At 38.9% G+C, this 26473-nt stretch overlaps 2 protein-coding genes across 3 annotated transcripts in view; both read left to right on the top strand.

The window, feature by feature from the left end:
• Positions 1-1814: 1814 nt before the first annotated feature.
• On the top strand, positions 1815-6319 carry ndufa11 (NADH:ubiquinone oxidoreductase subunit A11). Its single transcript, XM_026346429.1, has 4 exons — positions 1815-1968; positions 2994-3086; positions 4720-4842; positions 6139-6319. The coding sequence occupies exons 1-4, from the start codon at positions 1890-1892 to the stop codon at positions 6249-6251; spliced, it is 408 nt and encodes a 135-aa protein (XP_026202214.1). The 5' UTR covers positions 1815-1889; the 3' UTR covers positions 6252-6319.
• A 5373-nt stretch (positions 6320-11692) lies between these two features.
• b4galt6 (UDP-Gal:betaGlcNAc beta 1,4- galactosyltransferase, polypeptide 6) overlaps positions 11693-26473 on the top strand; it is a 39988-nt gene continuing 25207 nt past the window's right edge. Inside the window, exons 1-5 of one of the 2 annotated variants that reach the window (XM_026345526.1) lie at positions 11693-12420; positions 17425-17541; positions 17802-17915; positions 19107-19231; positions 19310-19426. In XM_026345526.1, coding sequence (XP_026201311.1) covers positions 12306-12420; positions 17425-17541; positions 17802-17915; positions 19107-19231; positions 19310-19426 — 588 coding nt within the window. In that variant the 5' untranslated portion in view covers positions 11693-12305. Of the gene's footprint in view, positions 12421-15823; positions 16045-17424; positions 17542-17801; positions 17916-19106; positions 19232-19309; positions 19427-26473 lie in introns of those variants that run through there. The other variant, XM_033325948.1, reaches the window with a different exon arrangement.

The raw sequence follows: 26473 nt of genomic DNA, 5'->3' as shown, positions 1-26473 counted from the left end.
AACAAGCAGCAAAAACATTGGGCAGCTTGGTAGGACCAGTAACTGGACTCTGGAGATATACAACTCCAAGGCCAAGGAAACCTGCAGCAATGAATGTTAAATGTAGCTACATTAGTGCACAGCAAGGCTACCAGCTAATGTGGCTAGCATTAGCATATCATATTCTAGAGCAGATGTTTTCAGAGAAATGTTTATATTAACTTTATATTTTATAGTCATTAAGTCCTTTTTTTATTGCATTGTTGGCAGAAATATTATTCTACTGTACCCCACTGGATGATGTTTTCATGCTGGCTCACTCCCCACCTTTTACACCATGCCACTGCTGTGAACAAAGCAACTTGCAAACAATGCAAACTTTCAACAGACTTCAAAATATATAATATACTATATCCCTGTAGTTTTATAGTTGCATTTATTTTGTTTCATTTTGGTCTTTGGCAAACTTCAAGTGTGCTGCAAAATTCATTTGAGAGAGACTTGTTTTAAGTTAAATTAATTCACAATTTAAAAGTTATTTCCTGAGTCTATTAAGATATCATATTATAATGCCACATTGTGCACAAGTTGAAGATCAGCAGCAGTTGGTGATGCTGCAGGACAATAAACATCAAAGTAAATCTGCTACATAATGACTTCAGTATCACTAAGACAGCTGAAGAGGTTCTGTGAAGAAACAGACAAAGCTATAAAGCATATCCATTAGTTGGGGAGCTGTACAGTAAGAGATACTTACTTTATAAAATACTTTGTATTTTATAAAAGTTTATTTTTAGTATAGTTAACATGTAGGTTCTTAACTAAAAAGATGGCTAATGTAGTCAAAAGTATTGAAAAAATATACCTATAAGTACATTTCCAGGAAAGTACCAGTGTACATTATAACTAAGCTCATGTGTAGTGTAGAACATTACAAAAACTTTGCAGCATTTTTTTAGTTTGTGAAATAATTTGCAATAGGCCTAACTGTTTGTGACTGAAGTGACTGTTTCTGTGATTTCCTGTTACAGATAGAAAATGTTTTTTTATGTGATACAATTTAAGTGTTTTTTCCCCCCTTTTAACTAGTTTTAGTTACCTTGGATATAGTTTGAATATATTTAGAAATACAACAAATCTAGGAAATTATATTAGGGTTCTATTTTTGTGTATGAAAATTTTTGCAAGTCTAGCCAAGTTCATCATTCTTGTATTTCATTAAGCAAAACACATATTATATTGTTTCTTGAGATAAAAGCTGGAAACGTAGAAATAATTTGTTTCTATTTATGAATAATACGCCAAAAAGTATTTGTAACTTTAAATGAGAAAAATACATGAACATTTACATTTAGTCATATCTGGCAGATGCTTTTATACAAAGCAACTTACAAGTGAGGTACAAGGTGAAAGTGAAAAATATCTAAGCTAAGGAGAAAAACATTAAAGTGCATCTTATTATTGAAAATTTTGTCCTTTGAATTGATAGTGAGGCTGCTTGAGATGTTGGTTGGTGTACCATAATATTTCTGGTAAGACATAAATAAATAATGATGATGATTATTATTATTAAAATTTATTATTATTAAAAAAATCTAGATTCTAGGTCTTAATAAAGTCCGACAAAAATGACTTAAATCTAATAAATTATATTGGGAACGTATTAGATTAGTTTGGACCATATATTTTCACATATGGCAATTTAGTTGAAGGTTTGAGAACCTTCATCACTGCAGTTTTTGTCACTGCTACCTTTCCTAATCACAAGTAGAGGCATCGTTCATTTGAACCTAATGCTTCGCACTCCATTCCAGTAGGTGGCAGTAATACTACGGCATAAAAGGCTTTCCAAAAAACAAGGGTTCTCGCGATAATTCTGTTCCCGAGAGCGCGTCCTTACAGACTCCGAAATGGGCTACTGGGATCTACCAGAGGGCACAGACTGCGTCGGCAAAACATGGACCACTACCAAAGTGGGCACAGCTTTGGGTAAATATCGGCATCGATGGGATAACTCCTGGTCGAGCTGCTAAGTTTCCACTCGGCTTTGGAAGCAAATGAAGCGTGTGCTGAATTAACGTTAATGTCCTACCTAGATAATGCTAAGCTAGCAGGTAGCCTATGACCAATGACTTACATGAAGCTAGTTATAATGTTAGGCTTGTTCGGGATGTAGTGGGCGTCAATTGGAAAGTATACAAGAACAGGGGGGCAGAGACAAAAAGCCTCTTACAACATGGACATTCCTTTATCAGCAGAATTAAAGCAAATGCGTTTCATGGCCTTTAATACAAGGCTAGTTGGTAAAATTAGTAGGATGGTGGCCTTCAAGGGGCCAAGGTTGAAGATCCTTGCAATGCACTGATTGCTACAGTACCAGAACACCATTCTTTTCATTCCTGACCAGTAATGTCTTCTTATTTTGCCACAAGAAGACAGTCACATAATATTGATGTTTTATATAACTAAAAATACCAAATATCAGTAATATCAACAAACAAGTACAAGTAAATGTATTGGTTCAAGCAAAGTTTGTTTCTATAATACTTTTATATCTTAGCTGTTTTCAATCACTATCTTGGAGCTTGGAGTTGTTCTGTCCCTTCATTGTCATCTCTGAAGCGCTGAGGGCGGCTCATATTTAGGCAACATGTATACACTGCTCAAAAAAAAATGTATGTAACACTTGCATTAGCCAATTGAATGTGAGTTAAGCCATCCCATCTGACTTCACTTAGCCAATCGATTCTGTGGAGCACAGGGGGTAAATTTTGTGACTCAACAATTCAATTTTTAATTCAATTTTATTTGTATAGCGCTTTGAACAATTGTCATTGTCACAAAGCAGCTTTACACAACCAAAGAAATTATGAATGTTTATATGAACAGTGAATATGTATGAATCAGATTGACCCTTGATTGACAAATTGACATCATAATATTGATTTTATTTATTTTTTTGTTAATTTCAAGTGTTATAATGTGTACACTTTTTTTTTTTTTTTTCCCCTCAGGCCTGGTTGGTTCAGCCTATCACATAGCTGCGTTCCAACCTGATTCTGCATTGGCAGTGCTACAGAGGGCTACCAGTACAACTGTTACCATGGGTAAATAATAATATTTAATCTGGAAGTTGAGTCATCGCAATTGGGCTTCTTCTTATTGGGTAGAATATTTAACTTCTCATCCAAGAAGCTTTCTCAGTTTTTTTAGTAGTCAATGAACTGCAGGTTCTTATTGTCATATATAGTAATTATTTATTTACTGTCCTAACTAGGCTCGTCTAGTAGTTGATTCATAAATAATAATTATAATGACGGATTATAAAAAGACAAATTGTCAAATGTTATACATTTTATTTCTTCAAAAAGTTGAAAATGTATGTTGTAAATAAAATCAAACTACCTTGACTTAATTGGATTTAATTTGTGTGTTCAAAGCTGGAATTAGATTTGATATTATGCTATTAAAACCTATCTCTAACTGTAAATCATAGCTGGAAATAATTAAAGGGAAAAATGCGCTATGCATTAATAATCTCATTGTTGGCAGCCCTGAACACAGGTGGTGAACTTGGAGACAAATTTTCAGCTCTTTTCAATGAACAGATCTAACAAGAACTATTTAAATAGCTCAACCCAGTTAATTTTCCAAGTGGCTTCTTTGAATTCAACACAAAATTGTTGAATTGGACTGTGTGGAAATCAATATTCCAGAAATTGCAAAGTAGTCAAAAATACTAAATTACAGCCCTCTGAATATTACATAATTACCCAGTAAATGTGTCACAATTCAAATGAAATAAGAACATTTTGTGCAAAAATTATTTGAATTTTTCAGATAATTATCAGGTAAGTTGCCCAAAATTGAAAATAAAGGAATAGGAAGTCGTCCAACCATCTGGATGAAAAGCATTTTTTCCACAGCAGGTTTGAACTGCTCATGAAGGTTGCAACTTGGGTTCCAAAGTAGGGAGTCAAGGCACAGCTGCACCATCTTTATTTAGATTTGTCCCTATCACTCAGAGAAATAGCACTACGTCTAATACATCTGGTCCACATCCACTGAGGAAAAAACAGGTAAAAGGCAGTTTAACCCATGTTTTTTGAAAAGCAGTAAGTCAACGTCGGAGAAACATTACTCAGCTAGTATGTCTACCCTGTACTGCAGTGTTTTGTGTCTTACAGTGACTTCAAATGATTAATTAATTAATGTAATGTAATTAATGTATTTGTAATTAATGAATTAATTACAAATACTGTGCAACTTTGAAATAAGAGCTGCTCTATAAATCTGTAGCCCATGCTTTGCTATTTGTGATACAATGACCACAATATTGGAGACTAAAATACCTGTTGGGTAACTCACTTAGGTGCTTATTCTTTACTTGCTAATTACTGTGTAAATGCTAGTAAATATTGCTTTCTCATCTCTGACATTTTGTCACAGTAAATTGGAAGAAATATTGTTGTAAAACTACACAGATTTCCAGGTAAATTCATGAACCTCATGTTTCTTACAAAATGTATATAATTTAATTACAATTTCAGGCAAATTATCTGATAATTATGTTAAAAGTTTAAACAAAATTTACACTAATTGTAATTATTTCATTAAATTGTTAAAGAAATTGTGGTTGCTTCTTAGTCAGAATTGTGGTCTTTAGGTCACAGCAATTAGATGGTTGCATCTAATGCATGCTCACAATGCTCATATCGTTATTTATCTGTGTTGTACCAGCTACCATGGGAGCCATATTTGGCATGGCGACTTGTCTCAGTTCGCAGGCACGTGAAAGTCCAGACGATCCACTGAATTACTTCATTGGGGGCTGTGCCTCTGGAATTTTCCTTGGAGCCAGAAGTAAGTATCTGTTCTGGCATGGATTGTTCTGGCATGTTCATGGCATATTTAGCAGCATGGTGAAAATTATATATATAAAAAAAAAAAATTTAAAACCAAGGTGGAACATTTGTAACAGTAGATACGACAACAACAACATACTACTAATACAATAAATATTTATGTATGCGACTAATGCTAACTAAAGGTAGTGTATAGGGGAGGAGAGAGAGGGAGGGCTGAGCATTGCAAAGAACTTCGGTTCCTGCTCCAGGAAAACAGACATGACCTCTAAAAGAGGTCTGTTCTCACTTATAATGTAATTAAATTTAACTGTACTTGAATTATTGCTCAGATATTAGAGACATTTTGCAAAATCTGTGGACCTATTATAGTTTATATACTGTGTCAACCCCGTGCCCTGGGTGCACACACTCTTCATCAGTCCACCTACCTGAAACCCAATCTATTGTGCCACAGACGGCATATATTACACTACTAACTGGCAGGTGCAATAACTGTGAAACTGAAACACAAATGAAGGAAATAAATATACCAAAAGAATTGGGTGTGTATTAACATAAAAATGCACAGGTTCTACATCAATTATTTATTTAATATGAAAGAGAGGAAAGAACAGCAGGCAATAAAACCAACAAGTAGCATAAACACAGGGAAGGTCGGTAGGGCCATTAACTGCAGTATGGAAATATACAGCTCTGATGCTGGGGATACCTGCAAAGAAATACAGAGAGAGGGAGTTGGAGAGGAGGAAGCACAACTACGGAAAGTAGAAGGCACAAAGTAATGATTGTAATGATGGCTTTAGAATGAAGAGAGAGGAGGAGAGAAGCTCAAGGGAGGTCCTCCATCAGACTAATCTACAGCAGCATAACTAATAGATGGTTCAGAGTTACCTGAGCCATCTCTAACTATAATCTTGAAAGCTATAGACACTGCCTCCTGGAAACTGTAGAAACCACAAGTAGACCTGTGTTCCGCTGGGAAAATATGGCACCAGAAAGTCTTGATTATCAATCAAAAACTGTTTATTGCCAGGTACAGTATAAAAGTATAAATATATAAATATATATAAATATAAAATAAAAAACCTCACAGAGTATAATTGTGTTAAGAATACACACACACACACACACACATACACATACACATTTAAAATCAACAGCAGCATGTTTGTGTATGCTGTTGTTTGAATCTCTACTACCACTATTGATTGAATCTTTGGCTAACTGAAGCTATATATTTTGTGTGTGTGTGTGTGTGTGTGTGTGTCTACCTATGTATACATCAAACCAGCCCACAGTGCTATGACTGGTACGTCGGCGTGTCTGGGTCTAGGAACACTGGCCTTCCTCACAAAAGTCGGCAAGATGGAAGGATGGAAGCTAGTTGGACCACCTAAACTATGAACATGAAGATGTCTTTCAGATTAACTGTGTCTATAAAAGTTTAATAAAGTTTTGAAATGTCAAATAACTCCACTTGTCACTTCAGTTTTGCAGCCTTTTATCTCTGGGGTTATAGCATCATTGCTTTGGGTGGGAGATGTGCACACATTTCTAGTGGGATTATAAAGGTGTAATGTTTGTGGTCAATTTGTGTTGTTTAATTATTTTGCTGTTGTTTGGTGTTTGGAGAATATTTCATCTTTCTGCTAATTTGTCCTCTGCTTTACAAACTCTTAAGCCTCTAATGGTCCTCCTCTCTACTCCTAACAGTTTTTCACCTTAGGAACTCTTTTCAGAGCTAAAATGCTTTGATGTTTTATGTTTTGTAGGATTTATCTTCATTTCTTGGGAATTCTTAGAAAATGTCACAAGGCTAAGGGATGTTTTGTGAATACACCCCACATTTTTCCTACGTGGTCTACAGGTATTCACCCTGTTAGACGTTTTATCCTTTTATTGACATAAATCCGTCATGATTAATAGACATTGGCGATTTTTGACTGAAAAAATTATAAAAATATCTCAGTAATGTCAAAGTGAAAACGGGTTTCTACAAGGTAAGAAATAAAAATATGTAAGTTGAAATCAGTGTTTGTATTAATATTCACCCTCTTTAAAATGACTGACTTAATCCAACAGAGGTACAGATATTTGGTGCTATTAGTCCCACAACTAGTGAAATGGGGATCAGTGCAGTATAAATAAACTTGTGTCTGGACAGTTCAGTCACTGGATAGTCAGTATTCCTGGCTACCCTTACACCATGGAAACAAAAGAACACTCCCAGCAACTCAGAGAACAGATCATTGAAAAGCATAAGTCAGTGGATATATACAAAAAAAATCTCTAAGGCACTGAACATCCCCAGGAGTTGGGGAGTGAAATTCATCATCTGCCTGGAACAGGCCGTCCACACAAAGTGAATCACCATGCAAGAAGGAGAGTAGTGAGAGAGGCCACTAACACACTGATGACTACTCTAAGGGAGTAAGACTGTACACACAATCACTGTTTCCTGGGTTCTTTGCCTGTCAAAGCTTTTGCATCAGACAAGAAGCTATGTTTGGTGCACACCAAACACACCATCCTCACTGAAATGTGGTGGCAGCATCATGCTGTGGGGGGTAAAAGCCCTGACCTCAATCCAATAGAGAATTTGTGGATATACTTGAAAAGGGCTGGAACCTTTTTGGCACTTCCTCAAAGGGCTGGAACCTGATAGAGTTTGAGTAGTTTTACAAAGAAAATTGGCATAAAATTCCATTGTACAGGATGTGCAAGCCTAATGGAGAGATATCCACACAGACTCCATGCTGTGATTGCAGTCAAAGGTGCATCTACTCAATAGTAATAGCATTAAAGGAATTTGTGTCCAAAAAAATAATTAACAGACTTATTGCCGGTGTAGTTCTACAGATTCGACCCCAGACAAATCAATATAGTTAATTACAGAAAATATTACAAATTACTCAAGACAAGATGTGAATTCACCTTTTTAACCAGCTGGAAAAAGAAGAACTTTTTAGGTCCCCTGGGATATACTTTCCCAGGGAGGCTGAGGAGTGTGATTCCCCTATAGTTACAAAAGGAGTGTCAATCATGACATCCCCACAACATCCAGAGACTTAAGGTACTTGCAGCAAATCACACAAAGGTACTACTTTATACAGACACATTAAGTAAGAAAATAACCAATATTGACAAAATCTTACAGTTATTAACACTATCAGGATTATTGGTAATAACAATACTAACAGCTTTAAATAGAGTGTAAATAGAACATCAAATTAATTAAATCATCCGTGTTTCTGTACCACAAAGAGCTGAAACTTTAGGTAGTTGCAAGAAAAAACTTAAGAGTTTATAGAAATGTATGAGTTGACTTTTGTGTTAAGCAAGTTTGAATGGTACAATAGAATAATCCAAAGGCAGTTTAATCTCATAGTGCATTTCAAGATTAAAGAGCATTTAAACATCAAAAACATAGGTTATATCTTTTGTCTAAACATCTTGGAAAAGCTATAACCAAAAATCTAATCTCCAGAGCTCCTGTAAACTTTATCCCTTTAATAAGATCTGTAAAACAGAGATTTAACTCATGGCTACAGTTATCAACCTAACAAGATCTTTAATTACTAAAGTAGATAGGACTGTCAAGATTAGTGTACACTGTCCAAGTATTATATTAGAACATTGCACACAGATAAATTAATTCACAATTTTATATGGAGGAACAAAACTCACCTTATTAAAAAATTGTAGCTTGAAATGTCCCAGAAAAAGGTGGTTTTGGTGCTAGTTGAGACCAGGAGAATAAACAGGGTGTTCTCCACTGAGCCATCCAAGGTGTACTCACAGTGGCAGGCTAATAACATAAGAGCAGACCCACCAAGGCTGGAGACTGAACAATACTGGAAAAGCATATGCCAGAAGGAGGCATCACATAACAGCAATGCACAGTGGCTGGTTGACTTGAGAGCAGACCACAGCAACCTTCCTGAACAAGATCCAGTAACCATCATAATGGCAGTCATCCAAGAGAGGGTCTCGGGTATGAAGAACTGGATAGCACCAGGTCCTGACATGATCCATACCTACTGGCTAAAGAAGCTAACCTCACGTATGAGTGCCTGGAGGCACAAATGAACAATCTACTAGTGGATGGAAACCACCCTGAATGACTAATGGCCGGACAGTCCTGATCCTGGATGACATCAAGCTGTATGCCAAGAGTGAACGAGACTCGACTTGCTGATACAAACCACCAGGATATACAGCTAAGACATTAGAATGTCATTCAGACTGGATAAGTGTGGTCGGATGGTAGCAAGGAAAGGAAAGATTGTCAGAACTGAGGGGATAGAACTACCACAAGGCAAGATAGCAGATGTCGAGTATAGTTACAAATACCTTGGAATCCCACAGGCAAATGGTAACCACGAAGAGGCTGCAAGAAAAACAGCAACCATTAAGTACCTCCAAAGGGTAAGGCAAGTCCTGAGAAGTCAGCTGAATGGATAAAAGTCCGGGCGATCAACACCTACGCCCTCCCAGTCATCAGGTATCCCGCTGGCATAATAAGCTGGCCAAAGGAGGAGATGGAAGCCACTGACATCAAGACAAGGAAGCTCCTTACAATGCATAGAGGGTTTCACCCCAAATCCAGCACCCTGAGACTGTAGTATCCAGGATGAACTAAGCTTAATGAATACATCAGGAAGATGGCCCCAACTGATGGCATGCTTAGCGAATACCTCAGGCAGCAGGCTCCAGAGGAGCAAGGGGAGGAAGATTAGGAACCCTTTTGGAAGGACAAAGCCCTGCATGGTATGTACCACCAGCAGATAGAAGAAGTGGCTGGACAAAGCTGGACTGAAAGACAGCACAGAGGCACTAATCCTAGCAGCACAGAAGCAGGCTCTAAGTACAAGATCGATAGAGGCTGGGATCTACCATACCAGGCAGGACCCCAGGTGCAGGCTGTGCAAAGATGCCCCTGAAACAATCCAGCACATAACAGCGGGATGCAAGATCCTAGCAGGCAGGGCATACATGGAATGTCAAACCAAGTGGCTGGCATAGTGTACAGGAACATCTGTGCTGAGTACAGGCTGGAAGTCTCAAAGTCAAAATGGGACACACCTCCAAAGGTGGTTGAGAATGACAGAGCTAAGGTCCTGTGGGACTTCCAGATACAGACTGACAAACTGGTAATGGCCAACCAACCCGACATAGTAGTGGTGGACAAAAAGGAGAACAAGGCTGTAGTGATAGATGTAGCAATCCCAAGTGATAGCAACACAAGGAAGAAGGAGCACGAGAAGATCGAGAAGTACCAAGGGCTGAAAGAAGAGCTGGAAAAGATGTGGAAGGTGAAGGCACAAGTGGTACCCGTGGTGATAGGAACACTGGTCGGCTGTAACTCCCTGGAGAGTGGCTCCAGCAGATCCCAGGAAGAACATGTCAGATCTCTGTGCAGAAGAGTGCAGTCCTAGGCTCAGCTATCTAAGCAATAGCTAAGATAGGTATATAGTTATGATAGCACTGCCAAACCAAAGAAAAATGTAAAGGTGCCTAAGACTTTTTTACAGTACTGTATATATAGTTATAATTGACTAATTGTAAATTAGTAATTATAATTAGTTAATGATAATTATAATTATTAAATTAGTAAATTAATGTTCTTGCTGCTTGTTGTTGTCTTATTGCCTGCTGTTCTTTTCTCTCTTCTCTTTCCACTCACCCCAACCGGTCGACGCAGATGGCCGCCCACTATGAGCCTGGTTCTGCTGGAGGTTTCTTCCTCTAAAGGGAGTTTTTCCTCTCCACTGTTGCCTCTCTATAATTTTTTGTATAAATATTTTCTGTAAGGTCTTAAACCTTACACTATAAAGTGCCTTGAGATAACTTCTGTTGTAAACAAATACAAATAAAACTGAATTGAATTGAATTAAATTGCTATCCTTTGATCCCAGTAATATTTTCATTAATGAAGACTATGTTACCCCTAGGTGACTAACAAACGTATTAGAAACATTATTCTAAGAGATCTTTTTACTATACCACCTTCTGTTTTCTTTTGGAACAACTTTTATGACATTAATTGGAAATGATCCTGGATGTTACCAATATATATTAATTTAATATAATAATATATTATTAATATTTATATCATAATATAAAATTCCAATATTTGTTAACTAACAAAATTAAGGTGGTTTCCTTTAAAATTATGCTCAGGTGCTACCCTCTCAAAATGTATTTGTCCAAATATGAGCTTGACTTTAATACTCTTTGTGTTTTTGTGGTAACTATGATGAGACATTGAAACACATCTGTTTTGGGACTGTACCTACACAAATGTAGGTAGCTTTTGAAATGGTATGGCAAACGTTTTATAAAGGAAAAGCATTACAATCCAATTTTAGTCACTAAATATTTGTGCTCTTTGGTATAAGAAAGGCCAAACTCAATGAGAGTGACATTGTATATGTTGGAAATCTGCTTTAGATTTTTGCCAAATATTATATTTACACAAGAAAAAATTAAAACCAAAAAACTAATTTTTTAGCTTTTTATTCACAATTGTATAGAAATCTACAGACCTTAACTTGCAAATACACAAAAATACACAAGAAACGTATTTACAACAATAAGGCTTTGAATTTTGTCTATATGTTAAAAAATACTCTTTATCATTATTCCCTCGAGCACTCTTGACTGTTGCATGTTCTTTGCCTCACGCAATGTTATAGCCTTGTCCTGTATGTCTGTTATGTGCTCCTAAAATTACAATGTTTTAATAAAGTTATATTTAAAAAATCTTTTCCGTAGCAAGGGACACTTTGTTTCCATGGCAACGCAGGAGCGGTGCCGTGTTACACCCACCGGAAACTCTCAGCAGTGCCGGTAGAAAATGAGAAGGAGGCACATCTGATCTTTTAAATAATTATATTCTTATATGTAATTTTGAACATATTGTTTTGGATGCCAAAATCGTGCGAAATTATTTTTCCAAACTTCCAATGACATGCCTGAACACGGTTGGATGAAATCGTGTGCCGACCGTAGCAAAAATCGCACCGGCCGATAGTAGACTGTAGGAGAAAGCACAGCGATCCTGCTTCCTTTAATGATCAACCTTCAACGCTAGCGAGAAAAGCCTAGCTTGTAATTACCATTGCCATGGAAGACTACAACGATTGTGCTTAAGGAGTGTTTGTTGAGCTCTTGGAACGTAGCATAACGGTTTCAATATGCCCGACCGATGTTGTTGCAGGAGACTCTCAGTTGCCTGATATTAACGGGCTTGCTTTTGATATCTGGAAATTCCTTTGCAAGGAAGCTAGCACCGCTGGCATTAGCTTTCTCCGCGCTGCATATCTGGGCTTTGACGACACACGTGTTTCCATGACCACACCACTAACTTTGCTGTTTGTCTATTCACGGACCTTTTAACTCCACAAGCATTTTATGGGATTCATATTGGAGAAAAAGAAGCAGGCCTAAGGCAAAATGGTGAACTGGAGACGGCTGCTACGATTGTCTAACCGATCGATTTTGGCCTTCATATTCTTCTTCTCAATGTCCACCACTTGCCTTTACTTCATTTATGTGGCTCCTGGAATAGGTTAGTTAACCGAGTCTTTACGTTTACGTCTAAACGTTTTACAAGATCACAGTTAAGAGAATTATGTCTGGATTATCTTCTGTAGCTCATGCTAAAATAGCTAGCGTTAATAGGCTAACTAGCCAATTTACAGGGGTCCTGGCCTGTCGCATCCCATTTCGATGTGTAAAAAATGTAACGTGTTTTCCAAATGGGTAGCTAGTGGATCGACAGCATTGTTATAATAAAATAGATTTTTGTTCGATTTATAGATGATACACACTTTAACAGGCGCTTCACGGCAGTATGAATGAACTGTGGCTATCACTGCTAATGTTCTATTCAGGAAGTTAGACAGCAAGATTTGCGGCTTTAGCTGGTTCGTGAAAATATTATAGAGGCGAAAGTGGTAATGCGTTGCAACGATTATTACAGTATTGGGGTCGGCTTTTACATGTATCACATTGTCATTCTTGAAAGGAGAAGCAGTTCTGTGACAATTCACTGAAGAACTGCATAATATTTGGGTCTAAGCATGATTGTAGAGACAGAAAAAATACGCACAATGCTATTAAGGTAAATAGCTCTTTCTAGTCATTAGGATTCTTTGAACACCTGCAATCCTATAATTGTGGATGATCTGCAAACCCAGCGTTTGCCCCTCGAAATCTGATACATTTTATCTACATTTTTATATTTAGCAGCTCTGTGGACGTGGCCCTCTGGTCTGTGGGAACCCTGACCTGATTACTTATTGTTCTGCGTCCTTTTGAAACACGCTGATGAGCCAATGCATTTTTATACAGTGTGGATAAGTGGTGGGTCGACTAATTTGGGCCGTCTTTTTGTTTGTCCATTGTAATTTAGAGGCATGAATAAATGACAAATATCTGAATAAACAACAAATGCAGATGCTTCCATAACCGATAAAAAGACTCACTGAATACTTTGAGAGATTTTGGTAAACCAACACTCAGCAGACATTGTAAGCATTGTAAGCGATTGACTAAAAGAGAATGCTTACTCCCTTGCTTTGAATTCTAAAGACAGCTACCACCTCTACTTGTACATGGGCTCATTAGGACATAACTCAGACTTTGTTCAAGGGGACTGGTAGTGTAATGTCTGTTTAAATACTTCCTTTAATACTTGACTATTAATTTGACTATGCTTTCTTTGCCTTCCCTGTGACAAAACCCAAATACATAGCCATAGAAAATGTTATTGCATGGCAGATGATATAGAAAGGAATATTTATCTTGATCTTTTCACTGGAAAATGACAATATCTTGGTTTCAGGAACAGACTAGCTTAATCTGCTGTCCCTAATAATAACCCTGTTACCCACTTCTCAAACCAGCTCTGTGAAAAGTTTGTTTTATCATGCTCTAACACTGATCTGGTTGCTCACCCACATTAAAACTGGTATACTAGCTACTAGGCAAACTGAATCAAGAGTTGCTAATATTGATGACATATTGTGTATTCATAATTTCTTTACAATGAAAGATTTTGACTGTCCTGTTATTATATCATGGCTGCTTTAAGTGTTTCAAGCATGATTTGTCACATGTAGTAGTACTAAAAATAGATTTTCTGAATTTGTCATTTTTATTTTAGTTTTATAGTATTGAATCTTAAAATACAGGTTCTGGTCTTTGCCCTTGTGATGTTATATGTACAGTATTACATCTGTACAGAATGTTACATCTATACATTGGGTACTTGAAAATGCTGCCGCTATATCAGCTACATTAAGTGATGGCAGTCTTGTAAACTTAGACATGAATAGTTGTCTACGTGGTCAGTTTAAAGGATGGTTAGCCAGTTATTTTGTAGCGAATTTAGAGACTGCATCTACAAAAAGGATTGACTGATTGAAAGACTGCACATTGATCTGAGCGTGGTTTGATTTGTTGACATATATCTAGCTATTAAATGTACAGTGTTTGTGTGGACTTGATTTTAATTGGGATATTATAATCAATATCCAGCCACAGTATTTAGTTTTGTTTTAGGCAAAGTAGATGTTTTTTATTTGATCAATTTCCGAAACTTTTACAGTTTCACAGCTGGTTCATTGTGTTACTAAGTCAAAGTAATTTCTAGATCATAAATAGATATCCAAATTTAGTTATTCCTTATCGAAGAGGCATTTGGTTTTCAATTTTGATATTCAGATTTTTTTTTTCACTCAACATAAGATATCAAATGGCTTTTAAAAAAGCCAAAGCTCCAGATATTCACTAAATATTAAATATTACACCTAAAGCTCCAGAGCCCAAACAAGCCCCATAAATTTCATCTTTATTTTATCTTTTGCCCTGTGTTGTTGTGTCACACCAGCCAGATGTGCAGAGCAGTAGTTGGTTATGGGCTTTTCTTGGCATCAGCTACTTGCAAGTGTGACTTTTTCGATGTTTTTGTTTTCTAAAAAATTATTATTATTAAAGTTATTGACTACTCAAAGAAAAACAAATCGTGTCACATTAGTCTTATTGTTTTTGTCCATACAGTTTTAACTTTATTTGAGGAAATTTTATTTATATAATGCCAAATGACAACAAAAGTCATCTCAAAGTTTAAGACTTTACAAAATATATTTGTACACAGAATTATATGCAAAACACAATCCCACTTGAGCAACACTAACCAACAGTTGAGAGGGAAACCTCCGGCTGAACCAGGGTTGGGGAGGCAATCATCTACCTCAGTTAGGATGAGTGGAAAGATGAGAGAAGGCCAGAAACAACTCAGGCTGGATATACATAGCTTTAGAAAACTATATAGAGAGGGAGACAGAGAGGAAAACAGCAATGCAATGATTGCATGTAAGTGGAAATAGGAGAAGAACTTGATGTATCAGTTTAATTCGGGGATGTCTGTGGATCAATAGGTAGAGCAGTTGTCTGCCAATCACAGGATTGGTGGTTCAATTCCCGGCTGCCACGTCACATGCCAAAGTGTCCTTGGGCAAGATACTGACCCCGGTGATTCAGGTCAGCTGCAAAGCAGCACTGCCATGGGTGTGAATGGGTGAATGAGATGCAGTGTAAAGCGCTTTGAGTACCAGCTAGGTAGAAAAGCGCTATTTAAGTGCAGACCATTCAATTCAATTTTATTTTTTTTAGCGCTTTTAACAATTGTATTTGTCGCAAACCAGCTTTACATAACCAAAGAAACTATGGAAGTTTAGATGAACAGTGAGTGTGTATGAATCAGATTCTCCCTGATGAGAAAATCTCCCTGAAAAGGCAACAGGAAGAAACCTTGAGAGGAACCGGACTGAACAGAGAACCCATCCTCGTTTAGGTGATAACAGGAAGCAGGAATTGAGCATTCATACTGTGTACAAGGCAGCAGGCAGTTCAGTATAACACTGGATGTCTTTAAGTTAATATGGACTCCAGTTAGTTATTGGAGGCTCAGGTAGACTTGTAGGAAATTCCAGTCCTGGACTATTGAGTGACTGCCGTTGAGTCAAGACCTCAGAGGAACAGCTGTCAATATCAACCAAGGCCAGGATCGTCTTTATGGTAGAGTCGAACCAACCCCAGTCACCACACGCATCCCAAAGAGACCACACGGGGCATCCAAGCGACGAGATCTCCAACCAGAAGCTGTGCACCAGGACGAGTCAGACAGGTCCAGAGGGCAGAGGGTGGAACAATATGTGTAGCTCAACAGAAAGGCAGGGAGAGGGAAAGAGAGAGAGGGAGAGAGAAAACGAGAGAAGAGGAGAGATAACAGTTAGGCATGGTCACAGTCACATAATGCATAAGGTGAATGTATATTTTGTGTAGAGTGCAAGCAGGGACTCCAACAGGACTAACTATGACAGCATAACTGAAAAGGAGAGCCAGAAGGAAACGCAGACATATCGGCTCCCTGGGATGTAAAGCAACCAATCACTTCACTGTCAACAAACCTGAGTGATCAGTGAGCGTGGGGGAGACGGCATCTAAACAAACCAGTTCACCATAATGCTCTACGTCCATGAGTCTTTCCCTAAGGCTAATCTACTTACAAAAATGCTTGGCTGAATAAATAAGTTTTTAGCTTAGACTTAAACACTGAGACTGTGTATGAGTCCTGAACATTATTTGGAAGGCTATTCCATAACTTTGGAGCTTTGTAAGAAAAGGCTCTGCCCCCAGCTGTAGTTTTCATAATACGAGGTACTGACAAGCAGCCTGCATCTTTTGATCAAAGTAGGCGTGGCAGATCGTAAGACACTAGCAGTTCACTCAGACATTGTAGCACAAAACCAGAATCTGAATAGACCAGAAAGGCAATCTAAAGTTACAGTGTAATCTAAAATCTTGCTTCTAGCTGCATGTGGTTCTTTGACTAGGACTTATGTCTTGTCAGGATTAAGCAGAAGGTAGTTAAGTAGCATCCAGTCTCTTATATCCTTTACACACTGCTCAACTTTATTAATCTGGTGTTTCTCATCTGAGTTTGATAAGACATCATTGAAGGTCTCCCCAGCAGACTAAGTCTATAACAGTGTTACTAATAGATGGTTCAGCGCCACCTAAGAGTTAGTTTTACAGGAGGTGCTAGCCAAAACCTCTGCCTCCAATTCTACAATTGGGAAACTCTAGAAACCACAAGTAGAGAGCTGAACTCTAGTATGATACTATGGGGTATTTAAGTTGTGATACAGCTTGATCATTAACTACTTTGAATGTGAGTAGAAGTATTTTAAATTTCAAACAGAACTCTGGTTGCAGCATTTTAGACTAATTGGGGGATATTTAGGGAATTATGGCAACATCCCTTAGTAGAGAATTACAGATTAGTTTTTCAGCATTACTTTGAGATAGGATGTTTCTATAAGTATATTAAGTATGATTACTCATAAGTAATCACAGTTTTCTGATATGTTGTTAAAGCTGTATTGTACAATATATGGGGCATGTAATAGCTGTTGATACAGTGCTATGTCAAACAAATGGAACTGAATATTTGTAATCAAATTAGTCTAGCAGACTAAAACCTGTTTCTCCTGTTTTCTATCAGCCAACACCTACTTCTTCATGGTTCAGGCTCAGGGCATCATGCTGAGGGATAATGTGAGGACCATCGGCCAGATGATTAGATTGTATACCAATAAGAACAGTACAGCCAATGGGACAGGTAAGTGAGGCATTTGGTAAGGCTCAACATGTAGTATATGAAGTTGAAATAAAACAGATGCTTTCAGGCTTGACAAATCACATTATGTGTACTTGCATTTTCTCCTCCCTAAACTCTCCTCTCTCTCAGTGTTTTGAAGAAGCCATATATGACTTTTTTGTTTATGTGTAAAAAAACATTTTTAGGACCCAAATCAGGGGTCAGGATCTTGGTTTTGCATTTTTTAAAGTATTGTGTTATTTCTGATGTTTTTATCTCAGACTACCCTGATGGTAGTAACTCCAGTGAATATCTTGTCCAGCCAACTACGTATCTCCCAGAGAACTTCACCTATGCCCAAAACCTCCCCTGCCCAGAGCGATTACCTTCTATGAGTGAGTATAATGGTACCTAACATCAGCAGTGAGGGTGTTGTTGAAGTGTTGTGGAATCTAAATGCTTCATTTTGTCAGATACACATTAAACTAGTAAATGCTACATTCTTTAGTTTATTTATAGATTTACTTTTTGAGTTTTGAGCACCTTGTTGTAGGGACCACAAGGTGCTGCCACCTTCTGTGTCTATACAGTTACAAACTATTAACCATGCTTCCATAATGAGCCCAAGGTGGAGGGGAAATCAGATTAATTCAATTCAATTCAGTTCAATTCATTTTAATTTGTATAGTGCTTTTAACAATTGTCTTTGTGGCAAAGCAGCTGAAGAGGAGAGATAACAGTTAGGTATGGTCACAGTCACATAATGTATGAGGTGAATGTACAGTACTGTGCAAAAGCCTTATGCACCATTACATTTTTCTTGGTTTAGCAGTGCTATTATAACTATATATCTATTTTTATTGTAGTCACTCGATTAGAATACAGGTAGTGTACATAGGAAATATGTTCACAGTGATAAAAAACACAAAAATATAAGAAAATATCAGTGACAAATAATATCTCTAACCTTTGTAGAATGATCTGGAAAGGTCAAGGACAAAAACAGAAGTGGAAGATCTAATGAGATGTCTGTTTCTTCTTTGAGAGATCAGAAATCCAGCAATGATCTGGTTCAGCATCTGGCAGCTTAATGTGGATGCCAAGTTGGTTCTTCTGCAGCCTAAAGAAGCTTGAGCAGAAATGTTTTTTGTGGAAAGGCAAAAGCCAAGAAACCACTTATTGTGTTTATAATTTAAAAAAAAAAAGAAGAGAGGAAAAATACTGGTCATCGTTCATAAAAGAACATAGCAAATGGTGCCTAAGACTTTGGCACAATACTGTATATTTAGTGTAGAGTGCAATATTACTCATCTGCTACATGTATACTCAGATTTCCATTAACCAGGTTTTTAAAGTGCATGTAAACTGGTTACTCGAGAAACCTGGTTCCTCTGCGTAACTTGGTTACTTTAGTGCGTGTAAACCCAGTCAGTGAGAACTAGATGCTTGTCCCTTGAACTTTAAACAAAAACCTTTAGTTGAGTTAGCTGAGAGCTGTACCAGAGAGATAATACATACAGAAGCCAAAAAAGAAGGCCTCTCACTTTTATCATGCTCGCAAAATAAAATTCCTAAACTCTCCACAGATGGCCCTATGGAAGTGAACATGACAGAGATTCCAATGGATGAGATGGAACACAAATTCTCCAAGTTTTATGACATTGATTTTGGAGGTTACTGGAAACCAAAGGACTGCAGAGCTCACTGGAAGGTTGGTGTATACTAATTTAGTAATTATATACCCATCAAAGTACAGTTGTAATTGATTCTTACTATGTTTCTGCTGTAGGTGGCCATTCTGATTCCATTTAGAAACCGCCATGAACATCTCCCTATTCTCTTTCAACATCTCATTCCCATGTTACAGAGTCAGCGGCTGCAGTTTGCCTTTTACGTCGTTGAACAGGTACAGTTTACTGTGTGTGTTGTGTATGTGTGTACTGCACTGTTGTGAGCTGTATGTAATAAAGCAGTGGTTCCCAACCTTTTTTGCGCCACAGACCAGTTTAATGTCAGACAGTATTTTCACGAACCAGCCCTTAAGGTAGATAGATAGATAGACAGATAGAAAGATAGATAGACAGATACTTTATTGATCCCCAAGTGGAAATTTTGGTGTTGCAGCAGCCATTATACAGAAAACATTTGAACATTAAGTAACATAATCTACACAACAACAATACAAAAAACACAGTACAAGAATAACATATAGTATAGATAGTAATAACAACAAAACACACTGTAGAACTTGAATGGAAAGTAACTTAGTTACATATTGTTAAACTGTCAGCATGGACACTGACCCCCTGTCAGTGAATCATCGTACAGACTGATGGCTGTTGGCACAAATGACTTCCTGTACCTTTCTTTGTCACAGCGGAGCTGGAGAAGTCTCTGACTAAAACTGCTCCGCTGTTTGACAAGTAGGCTGTGGAGAGGATGTGAGCTGTTCTCCATGATGCTCAGCAGTTTGTGCAGCATCCTCTTCTCCACCACCTGCTCTAAAGGTTCCAGAGAAGCCCCCAGCACAGAGCCAGCTTTCCTGATCAGTTTATTCAGTTTCTTAGTGTCGCTGGCTCTGATGCTGCTGCCCCAGCAGACGACAGCAAAGAATATCGCACTGGCTACGACAGACTGGTAAAAGATCTACAGCATCTTGTTGCACACATTAAAGGACCTGAGCCTCCTCAGGAAGTAGAGTCTACTCTGTCCCTTCCTGTATACAGCCTCTGTGTTGAACTTCCAGTCCAGTCTGTTGTCCAGGTGAACTCCCAGGTATTTATACCTCTCCACCACCTCCACCTTCTCACCCAGAATGGACACAGTGTCAAAGCTAGTTCTCTTCCTCCTGAAGTCCACAACCATCTCCTTTGTCTTGCTTACATTCAAGGTCAGATAGTTGTTCCCACACCACTTCACAAAACTGTTCACCAGACCTGTGTACTCTGTCTCCTCCCCACCGCTGATACACCCAACCACTGCAGAGTCATCTAAGAACTTCTGCAGATGAAAGGACTCAGTGTTGTTCTGAAAGTCAGAGGTGTACAGGGTGAAGAGGAAAGGTGAGAGGACAGTCCCTTGAGGTGCTCCTGTGCTGCTGACCACCTGCTCAGACTCACATCCCTGCAGTCTTACAAACTGTGGTCTGTCTGTCAGGTAGTCAGTGATCCAGGAGGCTGTGGAGGAGTCTACCTGCATCTTCAGGAGCTTCTCTCTCTGCAGGACAGGCTGGATGGTGTTAAAGGCACTGGAGAAATAAAAGAATGTGATCCTCACAGTGCTGTTTGCCTTGTCCAAGTGTGAGAGAGCTCGCTGAAGCAGGTAGACAATAGCATCATCTACTCTAACCTGGGGGTAATAGGCAAACTGTAGTGGGTCTAGTGATGTCTCGTACCTGAGGTCTCAAATAGGTCAGAACCAGTCTCTCCAGGACCTTCATGATATGTGATGTGAGGGCAACTGATCTGTAATCATTTAGAGCAGAAGGAGATGACGATTTAGGAACTGGCGTCTGACATTATGTCTTCCAAACCTTTAGCACCTGCTCCAGTCTCAGGCTCAGGTTGAAGAGGTGCTGTAGAATCCCAGAGAGCTGCTCAGAACAGGCCTTCAGGACTCTGGGGCTGACACCATCAGGTCCTGCTACCTTTTTCTGGTTCAGCTTCTCCAGCTGCCTCCTCACCTGGCTGCTGGTCACTAACAGATGGGTAGGGGAGGTGGGTATGGTAGAGGAAGGGGAGGGGGATGACGGTGGGATAATTTCGTCTGTAAGAGTTCCAGTGACGGGTGTGGTTTTATGACCGTCTCTGATATTCATTGTAGGATGGGTGTGGGGTGGCAGCAGTGGAGACACTGGTCTGTCTATGACTCTGGCAGAGGAGGAGGAGGAGGAGGAGGAGGAGGGTGCAGCAGAGTGTTTGGAGGTGAAGGAGGGGGAGAGGGAGGGCGGTATTAGGGTTAGGGTATAAACCTGTTGAAAAAATGGTTCAGCTCATTGGCTTTGTCCAGGTTCCCTTCCGCCTGGTTCCCCTTCTCCTTAAAGCCAGTGATCTTCTTCATTCCAGACCACACATACTTCATGTTGTTCTGCTGGAGTTCTCCAGCTTCCTTCTGTAAGCGTCCTTACTCTGCCTCAGTCTTACCCTAAGCTCTCTCTGCACAGACTTCACCTTTTCCTTGTCTCCCTCCAAAAAAGGCCTTCTTCTTCCTGTTGAGCAGCTCCTTTAAGTTGCTGGTGATCCAGGGCTTATTGTTCGAAAAGCACCTCACTGTCCTGGTTTGGATGATGTTGTCCACACAGAAGTTAATGTACAGTCATGGAATTGATGTCGTCTCCATGTTGGTCACAGTCCTTACAGTTTTCGTGGTCACTGTCTGCTTCTGACCAATAGGAGTGTAGACGCGGGTGAGGAGCACTAGGTTGTGGTCAGTTCTGCCTAAGGGAGGGAGAGCAGTGGAGGTGTATACATCCGTCACATTTGTATACAGTAAATCTAAAGTCTTATTGTTTCTGGTGGGGCAGTTGACAAACTGGTAAAAGAGTTGTGTCATTCACACTGAATAATGAAGAATCTAACCATACTGTTCTACTTTGCTTCATGAGGCAGTCAAGTCAAGTCAAGAAGCTTTATTGTCATTCCAACCACATATAGCTGAAGCAGTACATAGTGAAATGAGACGTTTCTCCAGAACCATGGTGCTACATAAAACGGCAACAAGACAAACATGGGGCTGAGGACTGCTAAGTTGTCCTAGCAAAACACATAAAGTGCCTCCTGTGCAACCTAGTGCAAACAGTGCAAGAACACAAAGAAAAAGTGCAGACAGACGTCTGAAGACAGTGCAAAAACAGAACACAAAACACAAAACAGCAGCGACCAGTAGCGGAAATGAATACAATTTACAACTGAAGGATGGAAACATGTCAAATCTAGCGAGTGTGTGTGCTCAGTTCAGTTTGTTGTGTGTGTGTTGAGGAGCCTGATGGCTTGGGGGAAGAAACTGTTCAACAGTCTGGTTGTGAGGGCCCGAATGCTCCGGAACCTCTTCCCTGATGGCAGAAGTGTGAAGATTGGGTGTGAGGGGTGGGTGGGGTCGTCCACAATGCAGGTAGCCTTGCGGATGCAGCGTGTGGTGTAAATGTCCGTGATGGAGGGGAGAGAGACTCCAATGATCTTTTCAGCTGTCCTCACTATCCGTTGTAGGGCCTTGCGATCCGAAACGGTGCAGTTCCCAAACCAGGCAGTGATGCAGCCGCTCAGGATGCTCTCAATGGTTCCCCTGTAAAATGTAGTCAAAATGGGGGGCGGCAGATGGGCTTTCCTCAGCTTCCTCAGGAAGTAGAGACGCTGCTGGGCCTTTTTGCTGAGTTCAACAGTTAGTTCAACAGTTGAACAGCTGAGCACCAAGATGTCGGTATTAACCATGCTTGAAACCACCCGTTGAGGTCAAGAATATAATGTTCACTATGAAGGAACATAACATAATAATAATGTTAATAAATGGCTAGAAATCCAACATGGCCTATGACAGATATGGGTCTATATGTAAACCTCTGTAGTATCCAACTGTCATGAGAAAAAGAACTGTCATTATCTTTCTGACTTTAGCCGGGCCTCTGCTTGCTCTTCAGATTGTAGCATTAACAATAACGATCTCTCATCAAAAACTCTGTAGCTTCACCCTGAAATATATATATATTTTTGTAATAACACAATATACAAACTTATCTGTGTAACTTCAAGAGCAATAACTGTTTGTGGGGCGTTGATTTTAGTAGATTCTGTGGGGTTTCCTGTAATCTTCATCATTTTTACCTACACCAGGATTCTTATAATATGTTATTATAGTTGTAGGGAAGTCAGGAAAAAAGCTGCACAGACCTGTTTACCGCACCTGATTGTTTTAATCAACTATTTTTGTTTGGGTGCATATGAGGTTATTGCAGTTCGAGTGGAATTTACAAAAACTGTGCGTTTAATAATGAGTTTACGGATGGTTTTGTATAATCCTCTTTTTAATCCAATAATATATGGACTGAAAATGAAAGAAACTTCTAAACATCTCAAAAGGTTTTTCTGTCGACATATTATAAGAAGTTATTTTTTCTTCTGTAGGAAGAATGCAAAGATGTGATTTGTTTGATCTATGTAAATTACTTATTGTCAGCAATGACACAGGTCCCAACAAAAGTTAAATGAGAATAGCTAAGATGCAGCAAAGACCTTTAGCAGCTTCAACAATTCGATGACTGATCTTTTTATTTTTTTTTTTTTTTACAAAGTAGAAAATGTTTGTCTTACGAGTCTCACTCAGATTAAAAAAAAAAAAAAAAAAGGCTTTAAATGTTTCTGCACAGATGCAGAAGTTGTACAATAATACAAATCAGTCAGTTTACATTTAAATGTCTCCATTATGTTGAGATCAGTAATCTGTAGGACTTTTAGTTTTTGCTTGAAAATATTCTTTATTGTTTTGTTTTGTTTGTATGTTTGAGCTCATATTCTTACATTACCGTGTTTATTTTATGTCCACTTTAAATATATAATAACCAAACAGTTCTAGGTCATATTAAAATATGTGGGCAGTACTGTAAGATCAGTTATTCTCTTATCGTGTACCTGAAGAAAGGAGATAATTTTTCAAAATCTTGCATATGGTGAAAAATTACCAAGAGCTGTTTCACTTTGTGTGTATGTGTGAGAAGCTCAGCAACGCCCTTATGTCAACATTGATCTTGATCCCTTAGTTACAGTCAGTCTTACTTCAGTCTCATATTAAGTCACGTTAGTGCCACAGTCAGACAGAAAGGTGCACAAAGAGAAAGTCTCTTAAACACTTTCACTTCCCCTACAGCCTAAATATTCAAGACAAACTGCACATACTGCTGATTGCCTTATGTTGATTTTTATGTAGTGTTCATACTACATACTGTAGTGTTCATACTGCTTTTTTGTATTCTTGTGAGAAATTTCCACAACTATGATTATTATTTTTATTAAATATTCTTGAAGTTAATATTGATATACATATTTTACACAGAGCAAAGATGAGGCTATAAAATATATTTTCTAATAAATGAGCTCACTGATTTATTCATTCAGACTTTTCTTGTGCACCTAAACAACAGCACATAGGAGAAGGAGAATACGGAAGGTCCAACGTATATAATAGATAAAATATTTTTGTAGATTGTAGCAAATACCTGCATAAGGTAAAGCATATTTTTATGAAGTATGAACACTACATAAAAATCAACATAAGGCAATCAGCAGTATGTGCAGTTTGTCTTGAATATTTAGGCTGTATGGGAAGTGAAAGCGTTTAAGAGACTTTCTCTTTGTGCACCTTTCTTATGGTCTGTTCACACAGCAAAAGGCTGCTCACTGCCCTCCAACTAGTGGCGCCATTCCTCTAAGGCCAGCTTGATGGCCAGCAGTTCCCTGTTGCCCACGTCATAATTGCGTTTGGCAGGGAGCAGTTTCCTGGAAAAGAAGGCACAGGGATGTAACTTATTATCAGATAAGATAAGATAAGAAAACCTTTATTAGTCCCACAATGGGGAAATTGCATTTTTACAACAGCTTAAACACTAGAGTGTCAGAAAGACAGTCTGACCAAAGGAGACGAAAGACTAAACTGGCACAGTCCGAGATAAATAGGCTATGAAACCTGATAGTACAAGCAGTACAGTAATAAATAAAATATATACATGTAAGTACAGTATATGTAGCGGTGTAAGTATGTACAGTATATGGATATTACTGGATGGCAGTATTGAAAATGTACATTGTAAAGTTGGTTTGTGGTTATTGCACAGGTGTAATATGTAGCTCTGTCTCTTGCCTACAGAGTGGTTAACTCCACAGCTCCATCTTATCTCAATTCAATCGTTCAGGTCTACATTCCCTCCCGTCAACTGCGCTCAACCAGGGAACGTCGTCTGGTGGTACCAGCACCACACAGTCAACACCAAGGAAAACTGTTCAGCTCAGTGATCCCACGATGGTGGAATGAGCTGCCTATCTCTGCACGCTCAGCCACCTCACTTGCAATCTTTAAAAAACTGCTGAAAACAGAACTCTTCCGCATCTTCTTTTGCACTTAAAGAAAAAAAAAAAAAATTCTACTCTTTCATTCTCACATCTCTTGAAACAGAAAACACTTTTTCGATAGCAACTTTGCTTTGATGTTGTTTCTTCTTGACTTAGATTTTGTTTGCTTGCCTTGTTCCTCACTTATAAGTCGCTTTGGATAAAAGCGTCTGCTAAATGACTAAATGTAAATGTAATATGAGTATCAGCAGTGTTCATTGTACAGTCTGACTGCAGCAGGGAGAAAAGATCTGCGTAATCTCTCCTTCGCACAGTGAGGGTGGATCAGTCTGTCACTGAAGCTGCTCCCCAGAGCAGACAGGGCGTCCTGCAGTGGGTGAGACTCGTGGTCCAGCATGGATGTCAGTTTTGCCAGGACCATTCTCTCACCCACCTCTCCCACTGAGTCCAAGGGACAGCCCAGGACAGAGCTGGACTTGATTACTTTGTCCAGCTTCTTCCTCTCCCTCTCTGTGATGCTGCTGCTCCAGGAGGCCACACCGTACAGGATGGCTGATGCCACTACAGAGTCATAGAAGGTCTTCAGGAGTGCTCCCTTCACTCCAAAAGACCTCAGTCTCCTCAGGAGGTACAACATGCTCTGACCCTTCCTGAACAGTGCATCCGTGTTATGAGTCCAGTCTAGTTTATTGTTTAGGTGAACACCCAGATACTTATAAGAGTCCACTCTCTCAATATCTGTTCCCTGTATGTTCACCAGTGAGGGGACAGCAGGCTGCCGTCGGCGAAAATCCACCACCATCTCTTTGGTTTTCTTCGCATAGATCAGAAGGTGGTTTTGCCGACACCAGGCCAAAAAGTTCTGCGTAAGTCCTCTGTACTCCGTGTCTTCATCGTCA

This window comes from Anabas testudineus, chromosome 4 (genome assembly GCF_900324465.2).
Source record: "Anabas testudineus chromosome 4, fAnaTes1.2, whole genome shotgun sequence".
Taxonomy (NCBI): domain Eukaryota; kingdom Metazoa; phylum Chordata; class Actinopteri; order Anabantiformes; family Anabantidae; genus Anabas; species Anabas testudineus.
This window is presented reverse-complemented; position numbering and strand designations above follow the sequence as displayed.

Coding starts and splice junctions, on each gene's coding strand:
- ndufa11 (XM_026346429.1), top strand. CDS start 1,890: ATGGGCTACTGGGATCTACCAGAGGGCACAGACTGCGTCGGCAAAACA. Junction 1,969..2,993: donor CAAAGTGGGCACAGCTTTGG/GTAAATATCGGC, acceptor TTTTCCCCTCAG/GCCTGGTTGGTTCAGCCTAT. Junction 4,843..6,138: donor AATTTTCCTTGGAGCCAGAA/GTAAGTATCTGT, acceptor ACATCAAACCAG/CCCACAGTGCTATGACTGGT.